Genomic DNA, 22,210 nt, shown 5'->3' with positions numbered 1-22,210 from the left:
ATTACCTGACCTGGTAGAGTAAAGGAGAACAGACCACAGTAACATTACCTGACCAGGTAGAGTAAAGGAGAACAGACCACAGTAACATTACCTGACCAGGTAGAGTAAAGGAGAACACACCACAGTAACATTACCTGACCAGGTAGAGTAAAGGAGAACAGACCACAGTAACATTACCTGGCCAGGTAGAGTAAAGGAGAACATACCACAGTAACATTACCTGACCAGGTAGAGTAAATGAGAACAGACCACAGTAACATTACCTGACCAGGTAGAGTAAAGGAGAACAGACCACAGTAACATTACCTGACCAGGTAGAGTAAAGGAGAACAGACCACAGTAACATTACCTGGCCAGGTAGAGTAAAGGAGAACAGACCACAGTAACATTACCTGACCAGGTAGAGTAAAGGAGAACAGACCACAGTAACATTACCTGACCAGGTAGAGTAAAGGAGAACATACCACAGTAACATTACCTGACCAGGTAGAGTAAAGGAGAACAGACCACAGTAACATTACCTGACCAGGTAGAGTAAAGGAGAACACACCACAGTAACATTACCTGGCCAGGTAGAATAAAGGAGAACAGACCACAGTAACATTACCTGGCCAGGTAGAGTAAAGGAGAACAGACCACAGTAACATTACCTGCCAGGTAGAATAAAGGAGAACAGACCACAGTAACATTACCTGGCCAGGTAGAGTAAAGGAGAACAGACCACAGTAACATTACCTGGCCAGGTAGAATAAAGGAGAACAGACCACAGTAACATTACCTGGCAGGTAGAGTAAAGGAGAACACACCACAGTAACATTACCTGCCAGGTAAAGTAAATATGAACAGACCAGCATAAACAATACCTGGCAGGTAATGTAAAGGAGCACAGACCACAGTAACATTACCTGACCAGGTAGAGTAAAGGAGAACAGACCACAGTAACATTACCTGACCTGGTAGAGTAAAGGAGAACAGACCACAGTAACATTACCTGACCAGGTAGAGTAAAGGAGAACAGACCACAGTAACATTACCTGCCAGGTAGAATAAAGGAGAACAGACCACAGTAACATTACCTGACCAGGTAGAGTAAAGGAGAACAGACCACAGTAACATTACCTGACCAGGTAGAGTAAAGGAGAACAGACCACAGTAACATTACCTGACCAGGTAGAGTAAAGGAGAACAGACCACAGTAACATTACCTGGCCAGGTAGAGTAAAGGAGAACACACCACAGTAACATTACCTGGCCAGGTAGAGTAAAGGAGAACAGACCACAGTAACATTACCTGACCTGGTAGAGTAAAGGAGAACAGACCACAGTAACATTACCTGACCAGGTAGAGTAAAGGAGAACAGACCACAGTAACATTACCTGACCAGGTAGAGTAAAGGAGAACAGACCACAGTAACATTACCTGGCCAGGTAGAGTAAAGGAGAACAGACCACAGTAACATTACCTGGCAGGTAGAGTAAAGGAGAACAGACCACAGTAACATTACCTGGCCAGTTAGAGTAAAGGAGAACACACCACAGTAATATTACCTGACCAGGTAGAGTAAAGGAGAACAGACCACAGTAACATTACCTGACCAGGTAGAGTAAAGGAGAACAGACCACAGTAACATTACCTGGCCAGGTAGAGTAAAGGAGAACAGACCACAGTAACATTACCTGACCAGGTAGAGTAAAGGAGAACAGACCACAGTAACATTACCTGACCAGGTAGAGTAAAGGAGAACATACCACAGTAACATTACCTGACCAGGTAGAGTAAAGGAGAACAGACCACAGTAACATTACCTGACCAGGTAGAGTAAAGGAGAACACACCACAGTAACATTACCTGGCCAGGTAGAATAAAGGAGAACAGACCACAGTAACATTACCTGGCCAGGTAGAGTAAAGGAGAACAGACCACAGTAACATTACCTGCCAGGTAGAATAAAGGAGAACAGACCACAGTAACATTACCTGGCCAGGTAGAGTAAAGGAGAACAGACCACAGTAACATTACCTGACCAGGTAGAGTAAAGGAGAACAGACCACAGTAACATTACCTGGCCAGGTAGAATAAAGGAGAACAGACCACAGTAACATTACCTGGCAGGTAGAGTAAAGGAGAACACACCACAGTAACATTACCTGCCAGGTAAAGTAAATATGAACAGACCAGCATAAACAATACCTGGCAGGTAATGTAAAGGAGCACAGACCACAGTAACATTACCTGACCAGGTAGAGTAAAGGAGAACAGACCACAGTAACATTACCTGACCTGGTAGAGTAAAGGAGAACAGACCACAGTAACATTACCTGACCAGGTAGAGTAAAGGAGAACAGACCACAGTAACATTACCTGCCAGGTAGAATAAAGGAGAACAGACCACAGTAACATTACCTGACCAGGTAGAGTAAAGGAGAACAGACCACAGTAACATTACCTGACCAGGTAGAGTAAAGGAGAACAGACCACAGTAACATTACCTGACCAGGTAGAGTAAAGGAGAACAGACCACAGTAACATTACCTGGCCAGGTAGAGTAAAGGAGAACACACCACAGTAACATTACCTGGCCAGGTAGAGTAAAGGAGAACAGACCACAGTAACATTACCTGACCTGGTAGAGTAAAGGAGAACAGACCACAGTAACATTACCTGACCAGGTAGAGTAAAGGAGAACAGACCACAGTAACATTACCTGACCAGGTAGAGTAAAGGAGAACAGACCACAGTAACATTACCTGGCCAGGTAGAGTAAAGGAGAACAGACCACAGCAACATTACCTGGCAGGTAGAGTAAAGGAGAACAGACCACAGTAACATTACCTGGCCAGTTAGAGTAAAGGAGAACACACCACAGTAATATTACCTGACCAGGTAGAGTAAAGGAGAACACACCACAGTAACATTACCTGGCAGGTAGAGTAAAGGAGAACAGACCACAGTAACATTACCTGACCAGGTAGAGTAAAGGAGAACAGACCACAGTAACATTACCTGGCAGGTAGAGTAAAGGAGAACAGACCACAGTAACATTACCTGACCAGGTAGAGTAAAGGAGAACAGACCACAGTAACATTACCTGGCCAGGTAGAGTAAAGGAGAACAGACCACAGTAACATTACCTGACCAGGTAGAGTAAAGGAGAACAGACCACAGTAACATTACCTGACCAGGTAGAGTAAAGGAGAACACACCACAGTAACATTACCTGGCAGGTAGAGTAAAGGAGAACAGACCACAGTAACATTACCTGGCAGGTAGAGTAAAGGAGAACAGACCACAGTAACATTACCTGGCCAGGTAGAGTAAAGGAGAACAGACCACAGTAACATTACCTGGCCAGGTAGAGTAAAGGAGAACAGACCACAGTAACATTACCTGGCAGGTAGAGTAAAGGAGAACAGACCACAGTAACATTACCTGGCCAGTTAGAGTAAAGGAGAACACACCACAGTAATATTACCTGACCAGGTAGAGTAAAGGAGAACACACCACAGTAACATTACCTGGCAGGTAGAGTAAAGGAGAACAGACCACAGTAACATTACCTGACCAGGTAGAGTAAAGGAGAACAGACCACAGTAACATTACCTGGCAGGTAGAGTAAAGGAGAACAGACCACAGTAACATTACCTGACCAGGTAGAGTAAAGGAGAACAGACCACAGTAACATTACCTGGCCAGGTAGAGTAAAGGAGAACAGACCACAGTAACATTACCTGACCAGGTAGAGTAAAGGAGAACAGACCACAGTAACATTACCTGACCAGGTAGAGTAAAGGAGAACACACCACAGTAACATTACCTGGCAGGTAGAGTAAAGGAGAACAGACCACAGTAACATTACCTGGCAGGTAGAGTAAAGGAGAACAGACCACAGTAACATTACCTGGCCAGGTAGAGTAAAGGAGAACAGACCACAGTAACATTACCTGACCTGGTAGAGTAAAGGAGAACAGACCACAGTAACATTACCTGACCAGGTAGAGTAAAGGAGAACAGACCACAGTAACATTACCTGACCAGGTAGAGTAAAGGAGAACAGACCACAGTAACATTACCTGGCCAGGTAGAGTAAAGGAGAACAGACCACAGTAACATTACCTGGCAGGTAGAGTAAAGGAGAACAGACCACAGTAACATTACCTGGCCAGTTAGAGTAAAGGAGAACACACCACAGTAATATTACCTGACCAGGTAGAGTAAAGGAGAACACACCACAGTAACATTACCTGCCAGGTAAAGTAAATATGAACAGACCAGCATAAACAATACCTGGCAGGTAATGTAAAGGAGCACAGACCACAGTAACATTACCTGACCAGGTAGAGTAAAGGAGAACAGACCACAGTAACATTACCTGACCTGGTAGAGTAAAGGAGAACAGACCACAGTAACATTACCTGACCAGGTAGAGTAAAGGAGAACAGACCACAGTAACATTACCTGCCAGGTAGAATAAAGGAGAACAGACCACAGTAACATTACCTGACCAGGTAGAGTAAAGGAGAACAGACCACAGTAACATTACCTGACCAGGTAGAGTAAAGGAGAACAGACCACAGTAACATTACCTGACCAGGTAGAGTAAAGGAGAACAGACCACAGTAACATTACCTGGCCAGGTAGAGTAAAGGAGAACACACCACAGTAACATTACCTGGCCAGTTAGAGTAAAGGAGAACAGACCACAGTAACATTACCTGACCTGGTAGAGTAAAGGAGAACAGACCACAGTAACATTACCTGACCAGGTAGAGTAAAGGAGAACAGACCACAGTAACATTACCTGACCAGGTAGAGTAAAGGAGAACAGACCACAGTAACATTACCTGGCCAGGTAGAGTAAAGGAGAACAGACCACAGTAACATTACCTGGCAGGTAGAGTAAAGGAGAACAGACCACAGTAACATTACCTGGCCAGTTAGAGTAAAGGAGAACACACCACAGTAATATTACCTGACCAGGTAGAGTAAAGGAGAACACACCACAGTAACATTACCTGGCAGGTAGAGTAAAGGAGAACAGACCACAGTAACATTACCTGACCAGGTAGAGTAAAGGAGAACAGACCACAGTAACATTACCTGGCAGGTAGAGTAAAGGAGAACAGACCACAGTAACATTACCTGACCAGGTAGAGTAAAGGAGAACAGACCACAGTAACATTACCTGGCCAGGTAGAGTAAAGGAGAACAGACCACAGTAACATTACCTGACCAGGTAGAGTAAAGGAGAACAGACCACAGTAACATTACCTGACCAGGTAGAGTAAAGGAGAACAGACCACAGTAACATTACCTGACCAGGTAGAGTAAAGGAGAACAGACCACAGTAACATTACCTGGCCAGGTAGAGTAAAGGAGAACACACCACAGTAACATTACCTGGCCAGGTAGAGTAAAGGAGAACAGACCACAGTAACATTACCTGACCTGGTAGAGTAAAGGAGAACAGACCACAGTAACATTACCTGACCAGGTAGAGTAAAGGAGAACAGACCACAGTAACATTACCTGACCAGGTAGAGTAAAGGAGAACAGACCACAGTAACATTACCTGGCCAGGTAGAGTAAAGGAGAACAGACCACAGTAACATTACCTGGCAGGTAGAGTAAAGGAGAACAGACCACAGTAACATTACCTGGCCAGTTAGAGTAAAGGAGAACACACCACAGTAATATTACCTGACCAGGTAGAGTAAAGGAGAACACACCACAGTAACATTACCTGGCAGGTAGAGTAAAGGAGAACAGACCACAGTAACATTACCTGACCAGGTAGAGTAAAGGAGAACAGACCACAGTAACATTACCTGGCAGGTAGAGTAAAGGAGAACAGACCACAGTAACATTACCTGACCAGGTAGAGTAAAGGAGAACAGACCACAGTAACATTACCTGGCCAGGTAGAGTAAAGGAGAACAGACCACAGTAACATTACCTGACCAGGTAGAGTAAAGGAGAACAGACCACAGTAACATTACCTGACCAGGTAGAGTAAAGGAGAACACACCACAGTAACATTACCTGGCAGGTAGAGTAAAGGAGAACAGACCACAGTAACATTACCTGGCAGGTAGAGTAAAGGAGAACAGACCACAGTAACATTACCTGGCCAGGTAGAGTAAAGGAGAACAGACCACAGTAACATTACCTGACCTGGTAGAGTAAAGGAGAACAGACCACAGTAACATTACCTGACCAGGTAGAGTAAAGGAGAACAGACCACAGTAACATTACCTGACCAGGTAGAGTAAAGGAGAACAGACCACAGTAACATTACCTGGCCAGGTAGAGTAAAGGAGAACAGACCACAGTAACATTACCTGGCAGGTAGAGTAAAGGAGAACAGACCACAGTAACATTACCTGGCCAGTTAGAGTAAAGGAGAACACACCACAGTAATATTACCTGACCAGGTAGAGTAAAGGAGAACACACCACAGTAACATTACCTGGCAGGTAGAGTAAAGGAGAACAGACCACAGTAACATTACCTGACCAGGTAGAGTAAAGGAGAACAGACCACAGTAACATTACCTGGCAGGTAGAGTAAAGGAGAACAGACCACAGTAACATTACCTGACCAGGTAGAGTAAAGGAGAACAGACCACAGTAACATTACCTGGCCAGGTAGAGTAAAGGAGAACAGACCACAGTAACATTACCTGACCAGGTAGAGTAAAGGAGAACAGACCACAGTAACATTACCTGGCCAGGTAGAGTAAAGGAGAACAGACCACAGTAACATTACCTGGCAGGTAGAGTAAAGGAGAACAGACCACAGTAACATTACCTGACCAGGTAGAGTAAAGGAGAACAGACCACAGTAACATTACCTGACAGGTAGAGTAAAGGAGAACAGACCACAGTAACATTACCTGGCAGGTAGAGTAAAGGAGAACATACCACAGTAACATTACCTGGCAGGTAAAGTAAAGGAGAACAGACCACAGTAACATTACCTGGCCAGGTAGAGTAAAGGAGAACAGACCACAGTAACATTACCTGGCAGGTAGAGTAAAGGAGAACAGACCACAGTAACATTACCTGACCAGGTAGAGTAAACGAGAACACACCACAGTAACATTACCTGGCAGGTAGAGTAAAGGAGAACAGACCACAGTAACATTACCTGCCAGGTAGAGTAAAGGAGAACAGACCACAGTAACATTACCTGCCAGGTAGAGTAAAGGAGAACAGACCACAGTATCATTACCTGGCAGGTAGAGTAAAGGAGAACACACCACAGTAACATTACCTGGCAGGTAGAGTAAAGGAGAACAGACCACAGTAACATTACCTGGCAGGTAGAGTAAAGGAGAACAGACCACAGTAACATTACCTGGCCAGGTAGAGTAAAGGAGAACAGACCACAGTAACATTACCTGACCTGGTAGAGTAAAGGAGAACAGACCACAGTAACATTACCTGACCAGGTAGAGTAAAGGAGAACAGACCACAGTAACATTACCTGACCAGGTAGAGTAAAGGAGAACAGACCACAGTAACATTACCTGGCCAGGTAGAGTAAAGGAGAACAGACCACAGTAACATTACCTGGCAGGTAGAGTAAAGGAGAACAGACCACAGTAACATTACCTGGCCAGTTAGAGTAAAGGAGAACACACCACAGTAATATTACCTGACCAGGTAGAGTAAAGGAGAACACACCACAGTAACATTACCTGGCAGGTAGAGTAAAGGAGAACAGACCACAGTAACATTACCTGACCAGGTAGAGTAAAGGAGAACAGACCACAGTAACATTACCTGGCAGGTAGAGTAAAGGAGAACAGACCACAGTAACATTACCTGACCAGGTAGAGTAAAGGAGAACAGACCACAGTAACATTACCTGGCCAGGTAGAGTAAAGGAGAACAGACCACAGTAACATTACCTGACCAGGTAGAGTAAAGGAGAACAGACCACAGTAACATTACCTGGCCAGGTAGAGTAAAGGAGAACAGACCACAGTAACATTACCTGGCAGGTAGAGTAAAGGAGAACAGACCACAGTAACATTACCTGACCAGGTAGAGTAAAGGAGAACAGACCACAGTAACATTACCTGACAGGTAGAGTAAAGGAGAACAGACCACAGTAACATTACCTGGCAGGTAGAGTAAAGGAGAACATACCACAGTAACATTACCTGGCAGGTAAAGTAAAGGAGAACAGACCACAGTAACATTACCTGGCCAGGTAGAGTAAAGGAGAACAGACCACAGTAACATTACCTGGCAGGTAGAGTAAAGGAGAACAGACCACAGTAACATTACCTGACCAGGTAGAGTAAACGAGAACACACCACAGTAACATTACCTGGCAGGTAGAGTAAAGGAGAACAGACCACAGTAACATTACCTGCCAGGTAGAGTAAAGGAGAACAGACCACAGTAACATTACCTGCCAGGTAGAGTAAAGGAGAACAGACCACAGTATCATTACCTGGCAGGTAGAGTAAAGGAGAACAGACCACAGTAACATTACCTGGCCAGGTAGAGTAAAGGAGAACAGACCACAGTAACATTACCTGGCAGGTAGAGTAAAGGAGAACAGACCACAGTAACATTACCTGGCAGGTAAAGTAATGGAGAACATACCACAGTAACTTTACCTGCCAGGTAGAGTAAAGGATAACAGACCACAGTAACATTACCTGCCAGGTAAAGTAAAGATGAACAGACCAGCATAAACAATACCTGGCAGGTAATGTAAAGGAGCACAGACCACAGTAACATTACCTGACCAGGTAGAGTAAAGGAGAACAGACCACAGTATCATTACCTGGCAGGTAGAGTAAAGGAGAACAGACCACAGTAACATTACCTGGCCAGGTAGAGTAAAGGAGAACAGACCACAGTAACATTACCTGGCCAGGTAGAGTAAAGGAGAACAGACCACAGTAACATTACCTGGCAGGTAAAGTAATGGAGAACATACCACAGTAACTTTACCTGCCAGGTAGAGTAAAGGATAACAGACCACAGTAACATTACCTGCCAGGTAAAGTAAAGATGAACAGACCAGCATAAACAATACCTGGCAGGTAATGTAAAGGAGCACAGACCACAGTAACATTACCTGACCAGGTAGAGTAAAGGAGAACAGACCACAGTAACATTACCTGGCCAGGTAGAGTAAAGGAGAACAGACCACAGTAACATTACCTGACCAGGTAGAGTAAAGGAGAACAGACCACAGTAACATTACCTGGCAGGTAGAGTAAAGGAGAACAGACCACAGTAACATTACCTGCCAGGTAAAGTAAAGGAGAACAGACCACAGTAACATTACCTGGCCAGGTAGAGTAAAGGAGAACATACCACAGTAACATTACCTGGCCAGGTAGAGTAAAGGAGAACAGACCACAGTAACATTACCTGACCAGGTAGAGTAAAGGAGAACAGACCACAGTAACATTACCTGACCAGGTAGAGTAAAGGAGAACACACCACAGTAACATTACCTGACCAGGTAGAGTAAAGGAGAACAGACCACAGTAACATTACCTGGCAGGTAGAGTAAAGGAGAACAGACCACAGTAACATTACCTGGCAGGTAGAGTAAAGGAGAACAGACCACAGTAACATTACCTGGCCAGGTAGAGTAAAGGAGAACAGACCACAGTAACATTACCTGGCCAGGTAGAGTAAAGGAGAACAGACCACAGTAACATTACCTGGCAGGTAGAGTAAAGGAGAACAGACCACAGTAACATTACCTGGCCAGGTAGAGTAAAGGAGAACAGACCACAGTAACATTACCTGACAGGTAGAGTAAAGGAGAACAGACCACAGTAACATTACCTGGCAGGTAGAGTAAAGGAGAACATACCACAGTAACATTACCTGGCAGGTAAAGTAAAGGAGAACAGACCACAGTAACATTACCTGGCCAGGTAGAGTAAAGGAGAACAGACCACAGTAACATTACCTGGCAGGTAGAGTAAAGGAGAACAGACCACAGTAACATTACCTGACCAGGTAGAGTAAACGAGAACACACCACAGTAACATTACCTGGCAGGTAGAGTAAAGGAGAACAGACCACAGTAACATTACCTGCCAGGTAGAGTAAAGGAGAACAGACCACAGTAACATTACCTGCCAGGTAGAGTAAAGGAGAACAGACCACAGTATCATTACCTGGCAGGTAGAGTAAAGGAGAACAGACCACAGTAACATTACCTGGCCAGGTAGAGTAAAGGAGAACAGACCACAGTAACATTACCTGGCCAGGTAGAGTAAAGGAGAACAGACCACAGTAACATTACCTGACCAGGTAGAGTAAAGGAGAACAGACCATAGTAACATCACCTGGCAGGTAAAGTAATGGAGAACATACCACAGTAACTTTACCTGCCAGGTAGAGTAAAGGATAACAGACCACAGTAACATTACCTGCCAGGTAAAGTAAAGATGAACAGACCAGCATAAACAATACCTGGCAGGTAATGTAAAGGAGCACAGACCACAGTAACATTACCTGACCAGGTAGAGTAAAGGAGAACACACCACAGTAACATTACCTGACCAGGTAGAGTAAAGGAGCACAGACCACAGTAACATTACCTGGCCAGGTAGAATAAAGGAGAACAGACCACAGTAACATTACCTGGCAGGTAAAGTAAAGGAGAACAGACCATAGTAACATTACCTTGCCAGGTAAAGTAAAGTAGAACAGACCATAGTAACATTACCTGACCAGGTAGAGTAAAGGAGAACACACCACAGTAACATTACCTGACCAGGTAGAGTAAAGGAGCACAGACCACAGTAACGTTACCTGGCCAGGTAGAGTAAAGGAGAACAGACCACAGTAACATTACCTGGCCAGGTAGAGTAAAGGAGAACAGACCACAGTAACATTACCTGGCAGGTAGAGTAAAGGAGAACAGACCACAGTAACATTACCTGGCCAGGTAGAGTAAAGGAGAACAGACCACAGTAACATTACCTGACCAGGTAGAGTAAAGGAGCACAGACCACAGTAACGTTACCTGGCCAGGTAGAGTAAAGGAGAACACACCACAGTAACATTACCTGGTCTGGTTGAAGGGTTCCCCCATCAAGATATTGTCTTGGACCGTACCGTGGAAGATCCAGGCCTGCTGGGAAACGTAGGCAAACTCTCCGTCTGCTGTGACTGAACCATGCTGCAGGTGCATCTGGGCAACATATCACGCAACACAAAACATGACTCAATACACCTTTTGGAAGAATCTTTGGACGAGACAATTCATTTTACCATGTCTGCCAATTTTCATTCATAGTGATGCATTTAATCTATGTGGCATGCATTGTTTTTGTTGTTTGTGTTGTTTGTGTTGTTTGTGTTGTTTGTATTGTTTGTATTGTTTGTGTTGTTTGTGTTGTTTGTATTGTTTGTGTTGTTTGTATTGTTTGTATTGTTTGTGTTGTTTGTATTGTTTGTGTTGTTTGTATTGTTTGTGTTGTTTGTATTGTTTGTATTGTTTGTGTTGTTTGTGTTGTTTGTGTTGTTTGTATTGTTTGTGTTGTTTGTATTGTTTGTGTTGTTTGTATTGTTTGTGTTGTTTGTATTGTTTGTGTTGTTTGTGTTGTTTGTATTGTTTGTGTTGTTTGTATTGTTTGTGTTGTTTGTGTTGTTTGTGTTGTTTGTATTGTTTGTATTGTTTGTGTTGTTTGTGTTGTTTGTGTTGTTTGTGTTGTTTGTATTGTTTGTGTTGTTTGTATTGTTTGTGTTGTTTGTATTGTTTGTGTTGTTTGTGTTGTTTGTATTGTTTGTGTTGTTTGTGTTGTTTGTATTGTTTGTGTTGTTTGTGTTGTTTGTATTGTTTGTGTTGTTTGTGTTGTTTGTGTTGTTTGTATTGATTGTGTTGTTTGTATTGTTTGTGTTGTTTGTATTGTTTGTGTTGTTTGTGTACGTGAAGATTTACCTGATAAGTGGTAACAAACACTTTCAAGCAAACCTGTTCTAAGATGCTCGATATCAGCGATGTCTTCCCGCTTCCCACGTTGCCACAGATACCAAGCAGGTTTCCCTGAAACGTCAAACAGTCATCAGTAATCAATCACATAACTCCGACCCCTGCTTACCTCATCTCACTCTGACCCCTGCTTACCTCATCTTAACTCTGACCCCTGCTTACCTCATCTAACTCTGACCTCTGCTTACCTCATCTAACTCTGACCCCTGCTTACCTCATCTAACTCTGACCCCTGCTTACCTCATCTAACTCTGACCCCTGCTTACCTCGTCTAACTCTGACCTCTGCTTACCTCATCTAACTCTGACCCCTGCTTACCTCATCTAACTCTGACCCCTGCTTACCTCATCTAACTCTGACCCCTGCTTACCTCATCTAACTCTGACCCCTGCTTACCTCATCTAACTCTGACCCCTGCTTACCTCATCTAACTCTGACCCCTGCTTACCTCATCTAACTCTGACCCCTGCTTACCTCATCTAACTCTGACCCCTGCTTACCCCACCTAACCCAGACCGCACTCACCCCATCTCACCCAATCAAAAGCCCTATCTAACCCAGACCCCACTCACCCAATCAAAAGCCCTATCTAACCCAGACCCCAATCACCCCATCTAACCCAATCAAAAGCCCTATCTAACCCCAACCAGCACCTACCTTAGGCAGGTTGAAGGAGATGTTTCTCAGGGTGGGCTTGGCCTCGGTCTTGCCTGGTGTGTGAGTCCCGTTCTGGCCCTGTGGTTCCACCTTCCCTCCGTTCAGAGAGGCTGTGGTGCCTGGTGCCGTAGTGGTTGTCTGTCCTTCAGGCCTGGCCCAGGTGAATGTTGCCTTCTCCATGACCAGGGCCGAGGAGGACCCGTGTCTCTGGACCAGGTACGAGTCTGGGTTCTGTGTCATCAGCAGTTTCTACACACACACCGAGAGAGTGGACACGCACACGCACACGCACACACACAGAGAGTGGACACGCACACGCACACACCGAGAGAGTGGACACGCACACGCACACGCACACACACAGAGAGTGGACACGCACATGCACACACACATACACAGAGAGTGGACACGCACACGCACACACACAGAGAGTGAACACGCACACGCACACACACAGTGGACACGCACACGCACGCACACGCACGCACACATACACAACCCCCCCCCCCCCCCACACACACACACACACACACAGAGTGGACACGCACATACACATACACAACCCCCCACACACACAGAGAGTGGACACGCACACACACGCAAGCACACACACATACACAACCCCCCACACACACACAAGCAGGCACACACATGCGCAGGCACGCACACACCCACATACACCCCCACACACACACGCATGCATACACATATACACAACCCCCCCCCCACACACACACACACACATACACACACAAGCAGGCACACACACACACACAAACACATACACACCCCCACCCCCCACACACGCAGGCACACACACACACACAAATAATCACAAATGTAAACATGTAGATTTACACACATACAAAGTAGACAAACCCACACACACACACACAGTAAACACACACACACACAGTAAACACACAGAGCTTATCTTCATGCTACAAAGAGACTGATAACAGAAATGCCTAGGACACGTGCTTCATGATATACAGTAAGAGGATGAAGTTGATGATTGATAATGTTTTAAAGGAGAGGAGGCTCACCTTTAGCCGGGCTAGCGATACCAGTCCCTCGGCTATGGCTTTGACAGAGAACGGCAGCAAACCCAGGGAGAACCGCATGGAGTTAAAGATGGCGATTGTGGTAAAAGCCTGGTAGAAACAAGATGGCGATTAGGGTAACAGCCTGGTAAAAACAAGATGGCGATTAGGGTAACAGCCTGGTAAAAACAAGATGGTGATTAGGGTAAAAGCCTGGTAAAAACAAGATGGCGATTATGGTAACAGCCTGGTAAAAACAAGATGGCGATTAGGGTAACAGCCTGGTAAAAACAAGATGGCGATTATGGTAACAGCCTGGTAAAAACAAGATGGTGATTATGGTAACAGCCTGGTAAAACACAGTAAGAGACATGACTTTGCAGTACAGTACACACCACAAGATGGTTATCTCTCTGAATACTGCTGTACTCATAGCTGACTATGTTAGCCCTCTGAGCTAAAGGCCTTTCATTAGGTCCTACTGTACTCATAGCTGACTATGTTAGCCCTCTGAGCTAAAGGCATTTCATTAGGTTCTACTGTACTCATAGCTGACTATATTAGCCCTCTGAGCTAAAAGCCTTTCATTAGGTCCTACTGTACTCATAGCTGACTATGTTAGCCCTCTGAGCTAAAAGCCTTTCATTAGGTCCTACTGTACTCATAGCTGACTATGTTAGCCCTCTGAGCTAAAAGCCCTTCATTAGGTCCTACTGTACTCATAGCTGACTATGTTAGCCTGCTGAGCTAAAAGCTTTTCATTAGGTCCTACTATATTCATAGCTGACTATGTTAGCCCTCTGAGCTAAAAGCCCTTCATTAGGTCCTACTGTACTCATAGCTGACTATGTTAGCCTGCTGAGCTACATACTATAGACATACTACTCAGTATGATTAGACTAGTTATTAGGACAAGGTATTAGGACTAGGTATTAGGACTAGGTATTAGGACTAGGTCTAGGTATTAGGACTAGGTATTAGGACTAGGTCTAGGTATTAGGACTAGGTATTAGGACTAGGACTAGGTATTAGGACTAGGTATTAAGACAAGGTATTAGGTCTAGGTATTAGGACTAGGTCTAGGTATTAGGACTAGGTATTAGGACTAGGACTAGGTATTAGGACTAGGTATTAGGTCTAGGTATTAGGACTAGGTATTAGGTCTAGGTATTAGGACTAGGTATTAGGACTAGGTCTAGGTATTAAGACAAGGTATTAGGTCTAGGTATTAAGACTAGGTATTAGGTCTAGGTATTAGGACTAGGTATTAGGACTAGGCATTAGGACTAGGACTAGGTATTAGGACTAGGTATTAGGACTAGGACTAGGTATTAGGACTAGGTTTAGGTATTAGGACTAGGTATTAGGACTAGGTATTAGGTCTAGGTATTAGGTCTAGGTATTAGGACTAGGCATTAGGTCTAGGTATTAGGACTAGGTATTAGGACTAGGTATTAGGACTAGGTATTAGGACTAGGTATTAGGACTAGGTCTAGGTATTAGGTCTAGTTATTAGGACTAGGTATTAGGACTAGGTATTAGGACTAGGCATTAGGACTAGGACTAGATATTAGGACTAGGCATTAGACCTTGGTATTAGGACTAGGACTAGGTATTAGGTCTAGTTATTAGGTCTATGTATTAGGACTAGGTATTAGGACTAGGACTAGGTATTAGGACTAGGCATTAGGACTAGGACTAGGTATTAGGACTAGGTATTAGGACTAGGCATTAGATCTATGTATTAGGACTAGGTATTAGGACTAGGACTAGGTATTAGGACTAGGCATTAGGACTAGGTATTAGGACTAGGCATTAGATCTATGTATTAGGACTAGGTATTAGGACTAGGTCTAGGTATTAGGACTAGGTATTAGGACGAGGTATTAGGAATAGGTATTAGGACTAGGCATTAGGACTTGGACTAGGTATTAGGACTAGGCATTAGATCTATGTATTAGGACTAGGTATTAGGACTAGGTCTAGGTATTAGGACTAGGTATTAGAACTAGGTATTAGGACTAGGCATTAGGACTAGGTATTAGGTCTAGGTATTAGGTCTAGTTATTAAGACTATGTATTAGGACTAGGTATTAGGACTAGGTCTAGGTATTAGGTCTAGGTATTAGGACTAGGTATTAGGACTAGGCATTAGAACTAGGTATTAGGACTAGGTCTAGGTATTAGGTCTAGTTATTAAGACTAGGTATTAGGACTAGGTATTAGGACTAGGTATTATGACTAGGTATTAGGACTAGGTAATAGGACTAGGTCTAGGTATTATGACTAGGTATTAGGACTAGGCATTAGGACTAGGCATTAGGACTAGGTATTAGGACTAGGTATTAGGACTAGGCATTAGGGCTAGGTATTAGGACTAGGTATTAGGACTAGGTATTAGGACTAGGTAATAGGACTAGGTCTAGGTATTAGGACTAGGTATTAGGACTAGGCATTAGGGCTAGGTATTAGGACTAGGTATTAAGACTAGGTATTAAGACTAGGTAATAGGACTAGGTCTAGGTATTAGGACTAGGTATTAGGACTATGTATTAGGACGAGATATTAAGACTAGGTATTAGGACTAGGCATTAGAACTATGTATTGGGAATAGGTATTAGGACTAGGCATTAGGACTAGGCATTAGGACTAGGCATTAGGACTAGGTCTAGGTGGTAGGTCTAGGTATTAGGTCTAGGGATTAGGACTAGGTATTAGGACTAGGTTATTAGGACTAGGTCTAGGTGGTAGGTCTAGGTATTAGGACTAGGCATTAGGTCTGGGTATTAGGTCTAGGTATTAGGACTAGGCATTAGGACTAGGTATTAGGACTAGGCATTAGGACTAGGTATTAGGACTAGGCATTAGGACTAGGTATTAGGACTAGGCATTAGGACTAGGTATTAGGACTAGGCATTAGGTCTAGGTATTAGGACTAGGCATTAGGTCTGGGTATTAGGTCTATGTATTAGGACTAGGCATTAGGGCTAGGTATTAGGACTAGGTATTAGGACTAGGTATTAGGTCTAGGTAATAGGACTAGGTCTAGGTATTAGGACTAGGTCTAGGTATTAGGTCTAGTTATTAGGACTAGGTATTAGGTCTAGTTATTAGGACTAGGTATTAGGTCTAGGTATTAGGACTAGATATTAGGACTAGGCATTAGGACTAGGCATTAGGTCTATGTATTAGGTCTAGGTATTAGGACTAGGTATTAGGACTAGGTCTAGGTATTAGGACTAGGTATTAGGACTAGGCATTAGGACTAGGTCTAGGTATTAGGTCTAGTTATTAGGACTAGGTATTAGGTCTAGGTATTAGGACTAGATATTAGGACTAGGCATTAGGACTAGGTCTAGTTATTAGGTCTAGTTATTAGGACTAGGTATTAGGTCTAGGTATTAGGACTAGATATTAGGACTAGGCATTAGGACTAGGCATTAGGTCTATGTATTAGGTCTATGTATTAGGTCTAGGTATTAGGACTAGGTATTAGGACTAGGTCTAGGTATTAGGACCAGGCATTAGGACTAGGCATTAGGTATACTACTCACTTCCGAGGAGCTGAGGGGCAGGCCCAGCATGGTGTGGACAACGAAGGTGAGGATGGTTGCCAGGGTGGGGATGATGGTTGTGATGGAGGAGTTGATACTCTGGATGTAGCCAGCCATCTCCAGCAGCTGCTTCTCATTCTTCCTGATGTCTGATGGGGAAACACAGGACGGCAGATATGGAATGTGTCCAAAATGGATCCCTATTCCCTTTATATGGCACTATATCCAAACACACTGTATACACTGTAAACAACGCTCTAATAGAGATTTATATCAAATGTTCTAGAACTCTAATGATATACTAGTATGTACAGTGACTAGAACTCTAATAATATACTAGTATGTACAGTGACTAGAACTCTAATAATATACTAGTATGTACAGTGACTAGAACTCTAATGATATACTAGTATGTACAGTGACTAGAACTCTAATGATATACTAGTATGTACAGTGACTAGAGAACTCTAATAATATACTAGTATGTACAGTGACTACAGAACTCTAATGATATACTAGTATGTACAGTGACTAGAACTCTAATGATATACTAGTATGTACAGTGACTACAGAACTCTAATAATATACTAGTATGTACAGTGACTAGAACTCTAATGATATACTAGTATGTACAGTGACTAGAACTCTAATGATATACTAGTATGTACAGTGACTAGAACTCTAATGATATACTAGTATGTACAGTGACTACAGAACTCTAATAATATACTAGTATGTACAGTGACTATAGAACTCTAATAATATACTAGTATGTACAGTGACTAGAACTCTAATGATATACTAGTATGTACAGTGACTACAGAACTCTAATAATATACTAGTATGTACAGTGACTATAGAACTCTAATAATATACTAGTATGTACAGTGACTAGAACTCTAATGATATACTAGTATGTACAGTGACTATAGAACTCTAATGATATACTAGTATGTACAGTGACTATAGAACTCTAATAATATACAAGTATGTACAGTGACTACATAACTCTAATAATACAGAACTCTAATAATATACTAGTATGTACAGAGACTATAGAACTCTAATAATATACAAGTATGTACAGTGACTACATAACTCTAATAATACAGAACTCTAATAATATACTAGTATGTACAGTGACTATAGAACTCTAATAATATACAAGTATGTACAGTGACTACATAACTCTAATAATACAGAACTCTAATAATATACTAGTATGTACAGTGACTAGAACTCTAATAATACAGAACTCTAATAATATACTAGTATGTACAGTGACTACAGAACTCTAATAATATAGAACTCTAATAAAATACTAGCATGTACAGTGACTAGAACTCTAATAATACAGAACTCTAATAATATACTAGTATGTACAGTGACTACAGAACTCTAATAATATAGAACTCTAATAATATACTAGTATGTACAGTGACTAGAACTCTAATAATATACTAGTATGTACAGTTACTACAGAACTCTAATGATATACTAGTATGTACAGTGACTATAGAACTCTAATAATATACTAGTATGTACAGTGACTACAGAACTCTAATAATATACTAGTATGTACAGTCACTACAGAACTCTAATAATATACTAGTATGTACAGTGACTACAGAACTCTAATAATATACTAGTATGTACAGTCACTACAGAACTCTAATAATATACTAGTATGTACAGTGACTATAGAACTCTAATAATATACTAGTATGTACAGTCACTACAGAACTCTAATAATATACTAGTATGTACAGTGACTATAGAACTCTAATGATATACTAGTATGTACAGTGACTAGAACTCTAATAATATACTAGTATGTACAGTGACTATAGAACTCTAATGATATACTAGTATGTACAGTGACTAGAACTCTAATAATATACTAGTATGTACAGTGACTATAGAACTCTAATAATATACTAGTATGTACAGTGACTAGAACTCTAATGATATACTAGAATGTACAGTGACTGTAGAACTCTAATTATATACCAGTATATACAGTGACTACAGAACTCTAATGATATACTAGTATGTACAGTGACTGTAGAACTCTAATAATATAGAACTCTCATAATATACTAGTATATACAGTGACTACAGAACTCTAATGATATACTAGTATGTACAGTGACTGTAGAACTCTAATAATATACTAGTATATACAGTGACTACAGAACTCTAATAATATACTAGTATGTACAGTGACTGTAGAACTCTAATAATATACTAGTATGTACAGTGACTATAGTACTCTAATGGTATACTAGTATGTATAGTGACTATAGAACTCTAATAATATACTAGTATGTACAGTGACTACAGAACTCTAATAATATACTAGTACGTACAGTGACTACAGAACTCTAATAATATAGAACTCTAATAATATACCAGTATGTACAGTGACTACAGAACTCTAATAATATACTAGTATGTACAGTGACTATAGAACTCTAATAATATAGAACTCTAATAATATACTAGTATGTATAGTGACTATAGAACTCTAATAATATACTAGTATGTACAGTGACTACAGAACTCTAATAATATACTAGTATGTACAGTGACTAGAGAACTCTAATAATATACTAGTATGTACAGTGACTACAGAACTCTAATGATATACTAGTATGTACAGTGACTATAGAACTCTAATAATATACTAGTATGTACAGTGACTATAGAACTCTAATAATATACTAGTATGTACAGTGACTAGAACTCTAATGATATACTAGTATGTACAGTGACTAGAGAACTCTAATAATATACTAGTATGTACAGTGACTACAGAACTCTAATGATATACTAGTATGTACATTGACTATAGAACTCTAATAATATACTAGTATATACAGTGACTATAGAACTCTAATAATATACTAGTATATACAGTGACTATAGAACTCTAATAATATAGAACTCTAATAATATACTAGTATGTACACTGCCTGTAGAAAGTCTACACACCTTTGAACTTTTTCAAATATTTCTGCTTTAAAATTACATCTAAAAAGGATTGAAAATGTGTTTTCTTTCATGCAGATCTACACATTACTATGTTATCAGGAAATGGTATTTGTGCAATAAACACCTTCAGTGTCCTGTTTAGACTACTTCCTACCACCCTGTGGTGACCCTGGTCTTCCTCACCGGTGATTTTCTCTTCGAAGGAGGTTTCCCAGGCGTACATCTTGATGAGTTTGATGCAGGTGAGAACCTCGTTCATGGTGCGGACACGGGTGTCTGTGACGCTCACCGCTTTCCTCCTGAACACTTGGATCAGTCTGGCCATGAAAAACTACAGACGACACAACGACATACAGGTCAGTCTGGCCATGAAAAACTACAGACGACACAATGACATACAGGTCAGTCTGGCCATTAAAAACTACAGACGACACAATGACATACTGGTCAGTCTGGCCAAGAAAAACTACAGACGACACAACGACATACTTGTCAGTCTGGCCCAAGGTAAACTACAGACGACACAACGACATACTGGTCAGTCTGGCCCAAGGTAAACTACAGACGACACAACGACATACTGGTCAGTCTGGCCCAAGGTAAACTACAGACGACACAACGACATACTGGTCAGTCTGGCCCATGGTAAACTACAGACAACACAACGACATACTGGTCAGTCTGGCCATGAAAAACTACAGACGACACAACAACATACTGGTCAGTCTGGCCCATGGTAAACTACAGACAACACAACAACATACTGGTCAGTCTGGCCCAAGGTAAACTACAGACGACACAACGACATACTGGTCAGTCTGGCCATGGTAAACTACAGACAGCACGACAACATACTGGTCAGTCTGGCCCATGGTAAACTACAGACAACACAACAACATACTGGTCAGTCTGGCCATGAAAAACTACAGACGACACAACGACATACTGGTCAGTCTGGCCATGGTAAACTACAGACAGCACGACAACATACTGGTCAGTCTGGCCCAAGGTAAACTACAGACAGCACGACAACATACTGGTCAGTCTGGCCCATGGTAAACTACAGACAGCACGACAACATACTGGTCAGTCTGGCCATGGTAAACTACAGACAACACAACGACATACTGGTCAGTCTGGCCATGAAAACTACAGACAACAGAATAGCACACTGGTCAGTCTCAGAGACTCCTATGAGGGTTAGTACCTGTATGGGGATGAAGATGAGGTAGACAGAGACTCCTATGAGGGTTAGTACCTGTATGGGGATGAAGATGAGGTACACAGAGACTCCTATGAGGGTTAGTACCTGTATGGGGATGAAGATGAGGTAGACAGAGACTCCTATGAGGGTTAGGGTTAGTACCTGCTTAGGGATGAAGAGGAGGTAGACAGAGACTCCTATGAGGGTTAGTACCTGTATGGTGATGAAGATGAGGTAGACAGAGACTCCTATGAGGGTTAGTACCTGTATGGGGATGAAGACGAGGTAGACAGAGACTCCTATGAGGGTTAGTACCTGTATGGGGATGAAGACGAGGTAGACAGAGACTCCTATGAGGGCCGTGTATCCTAGGGTGTAGCAGGCGTAGATCATACAGGCGATCAGTAGCACAGGGATACATAGCAGGAAGGTACCAAACAGCACAGCCTCAAACATCCGGTAGCCATCACTGGTCAGCACGTTGATCATCTGGAGGGAGGAGAGGGGAAAAAGAGACGAGCGGAGAGAGGGGGAAGAGAGAGGAGAGAGAGAAAGAAAGAGGAGAGAGAGAGAGAGAGCGGGGAAAAGAGAAAGAAGAGAGAGATAGAGAGAGGGAGAGAGAGAGGAGAGGGGAAAAAGAGACGAGCAGGGAGAGGGGGAAGAGAGAGGAGAGAGAGAGAGAAAGAAAGAGGAGAGAGAGAGAAAGAGAGCGGGGGGGAGAGAAAGGAGAGAGAGAGAGAGAGAGGGAGAGAGAGAGGAGAGGGGAAAAAGA

At 42.5% G+C, this 22,210-nt stretch overlaps 1 protein-coding gene across 1 annotated transcript in view; it reads right to left on the bottom strand.

Annotated features, from left to right (window-relative positions):
- Positions 1-11,056: 11,056 nt before the first annotated feature.
- The window catches only part of LOC135552136 (ATP-binding cassette sub-family C member 12-like), a 75,631-nt gene continuing 64,477 nt past the window's right edge, over positions 11,057-22,210 (bottom strand). The window contains exons 7-13 of the mRNA XM_064983569.1: positions 21,754-21,927; positions 20,418-20,565; positions 17,241-17,389; positions 13,690-13,797; positions 12,644-12,892; positions 11,969-12,040; positions 11,057-11,185 (exon numbers count right to left, since the gene is read on the bottom strand). Coding sequence (XP_064839641.1) covers positions 11,057-11,185; positions 11,969-12,040; positions 12,644-12,892; positions 13,690-13,797; positions 17,241-17,389; positions 20,418-20,565; positions 21,754-21,927 — 1,029 coding nt within the window. The remainder of the gene's footprint in view (positions 11,186-11,968; positions 12,041-12,643; positions 12,893-13,689; positions 13,798-17,240; positions 17,390-20,417; positions 20,566-21,753; positions 21,928-22,210) is intronic.

Source organism: Oncorhynchus masou, chromosome 2 (genome assembly GCF_036934945.1).
Source record: "Oncorhynchus masou masou isolate Uvic2021 chromosome 2, UVic_Omas_1.1, whole genome shotgun sequence".
Classification (NCBI taxonomy): Eukaryota; Metazoa; Chordata; class Actinopteri; order Salmoniformes; family Salmonidae; genus Oncorhynchus; species Oncorhynchus masou.
Note: the sequence above shows the minus strand (reverse complement) of the source record. Positions and strands in the feature narration are given on the sequence as shown.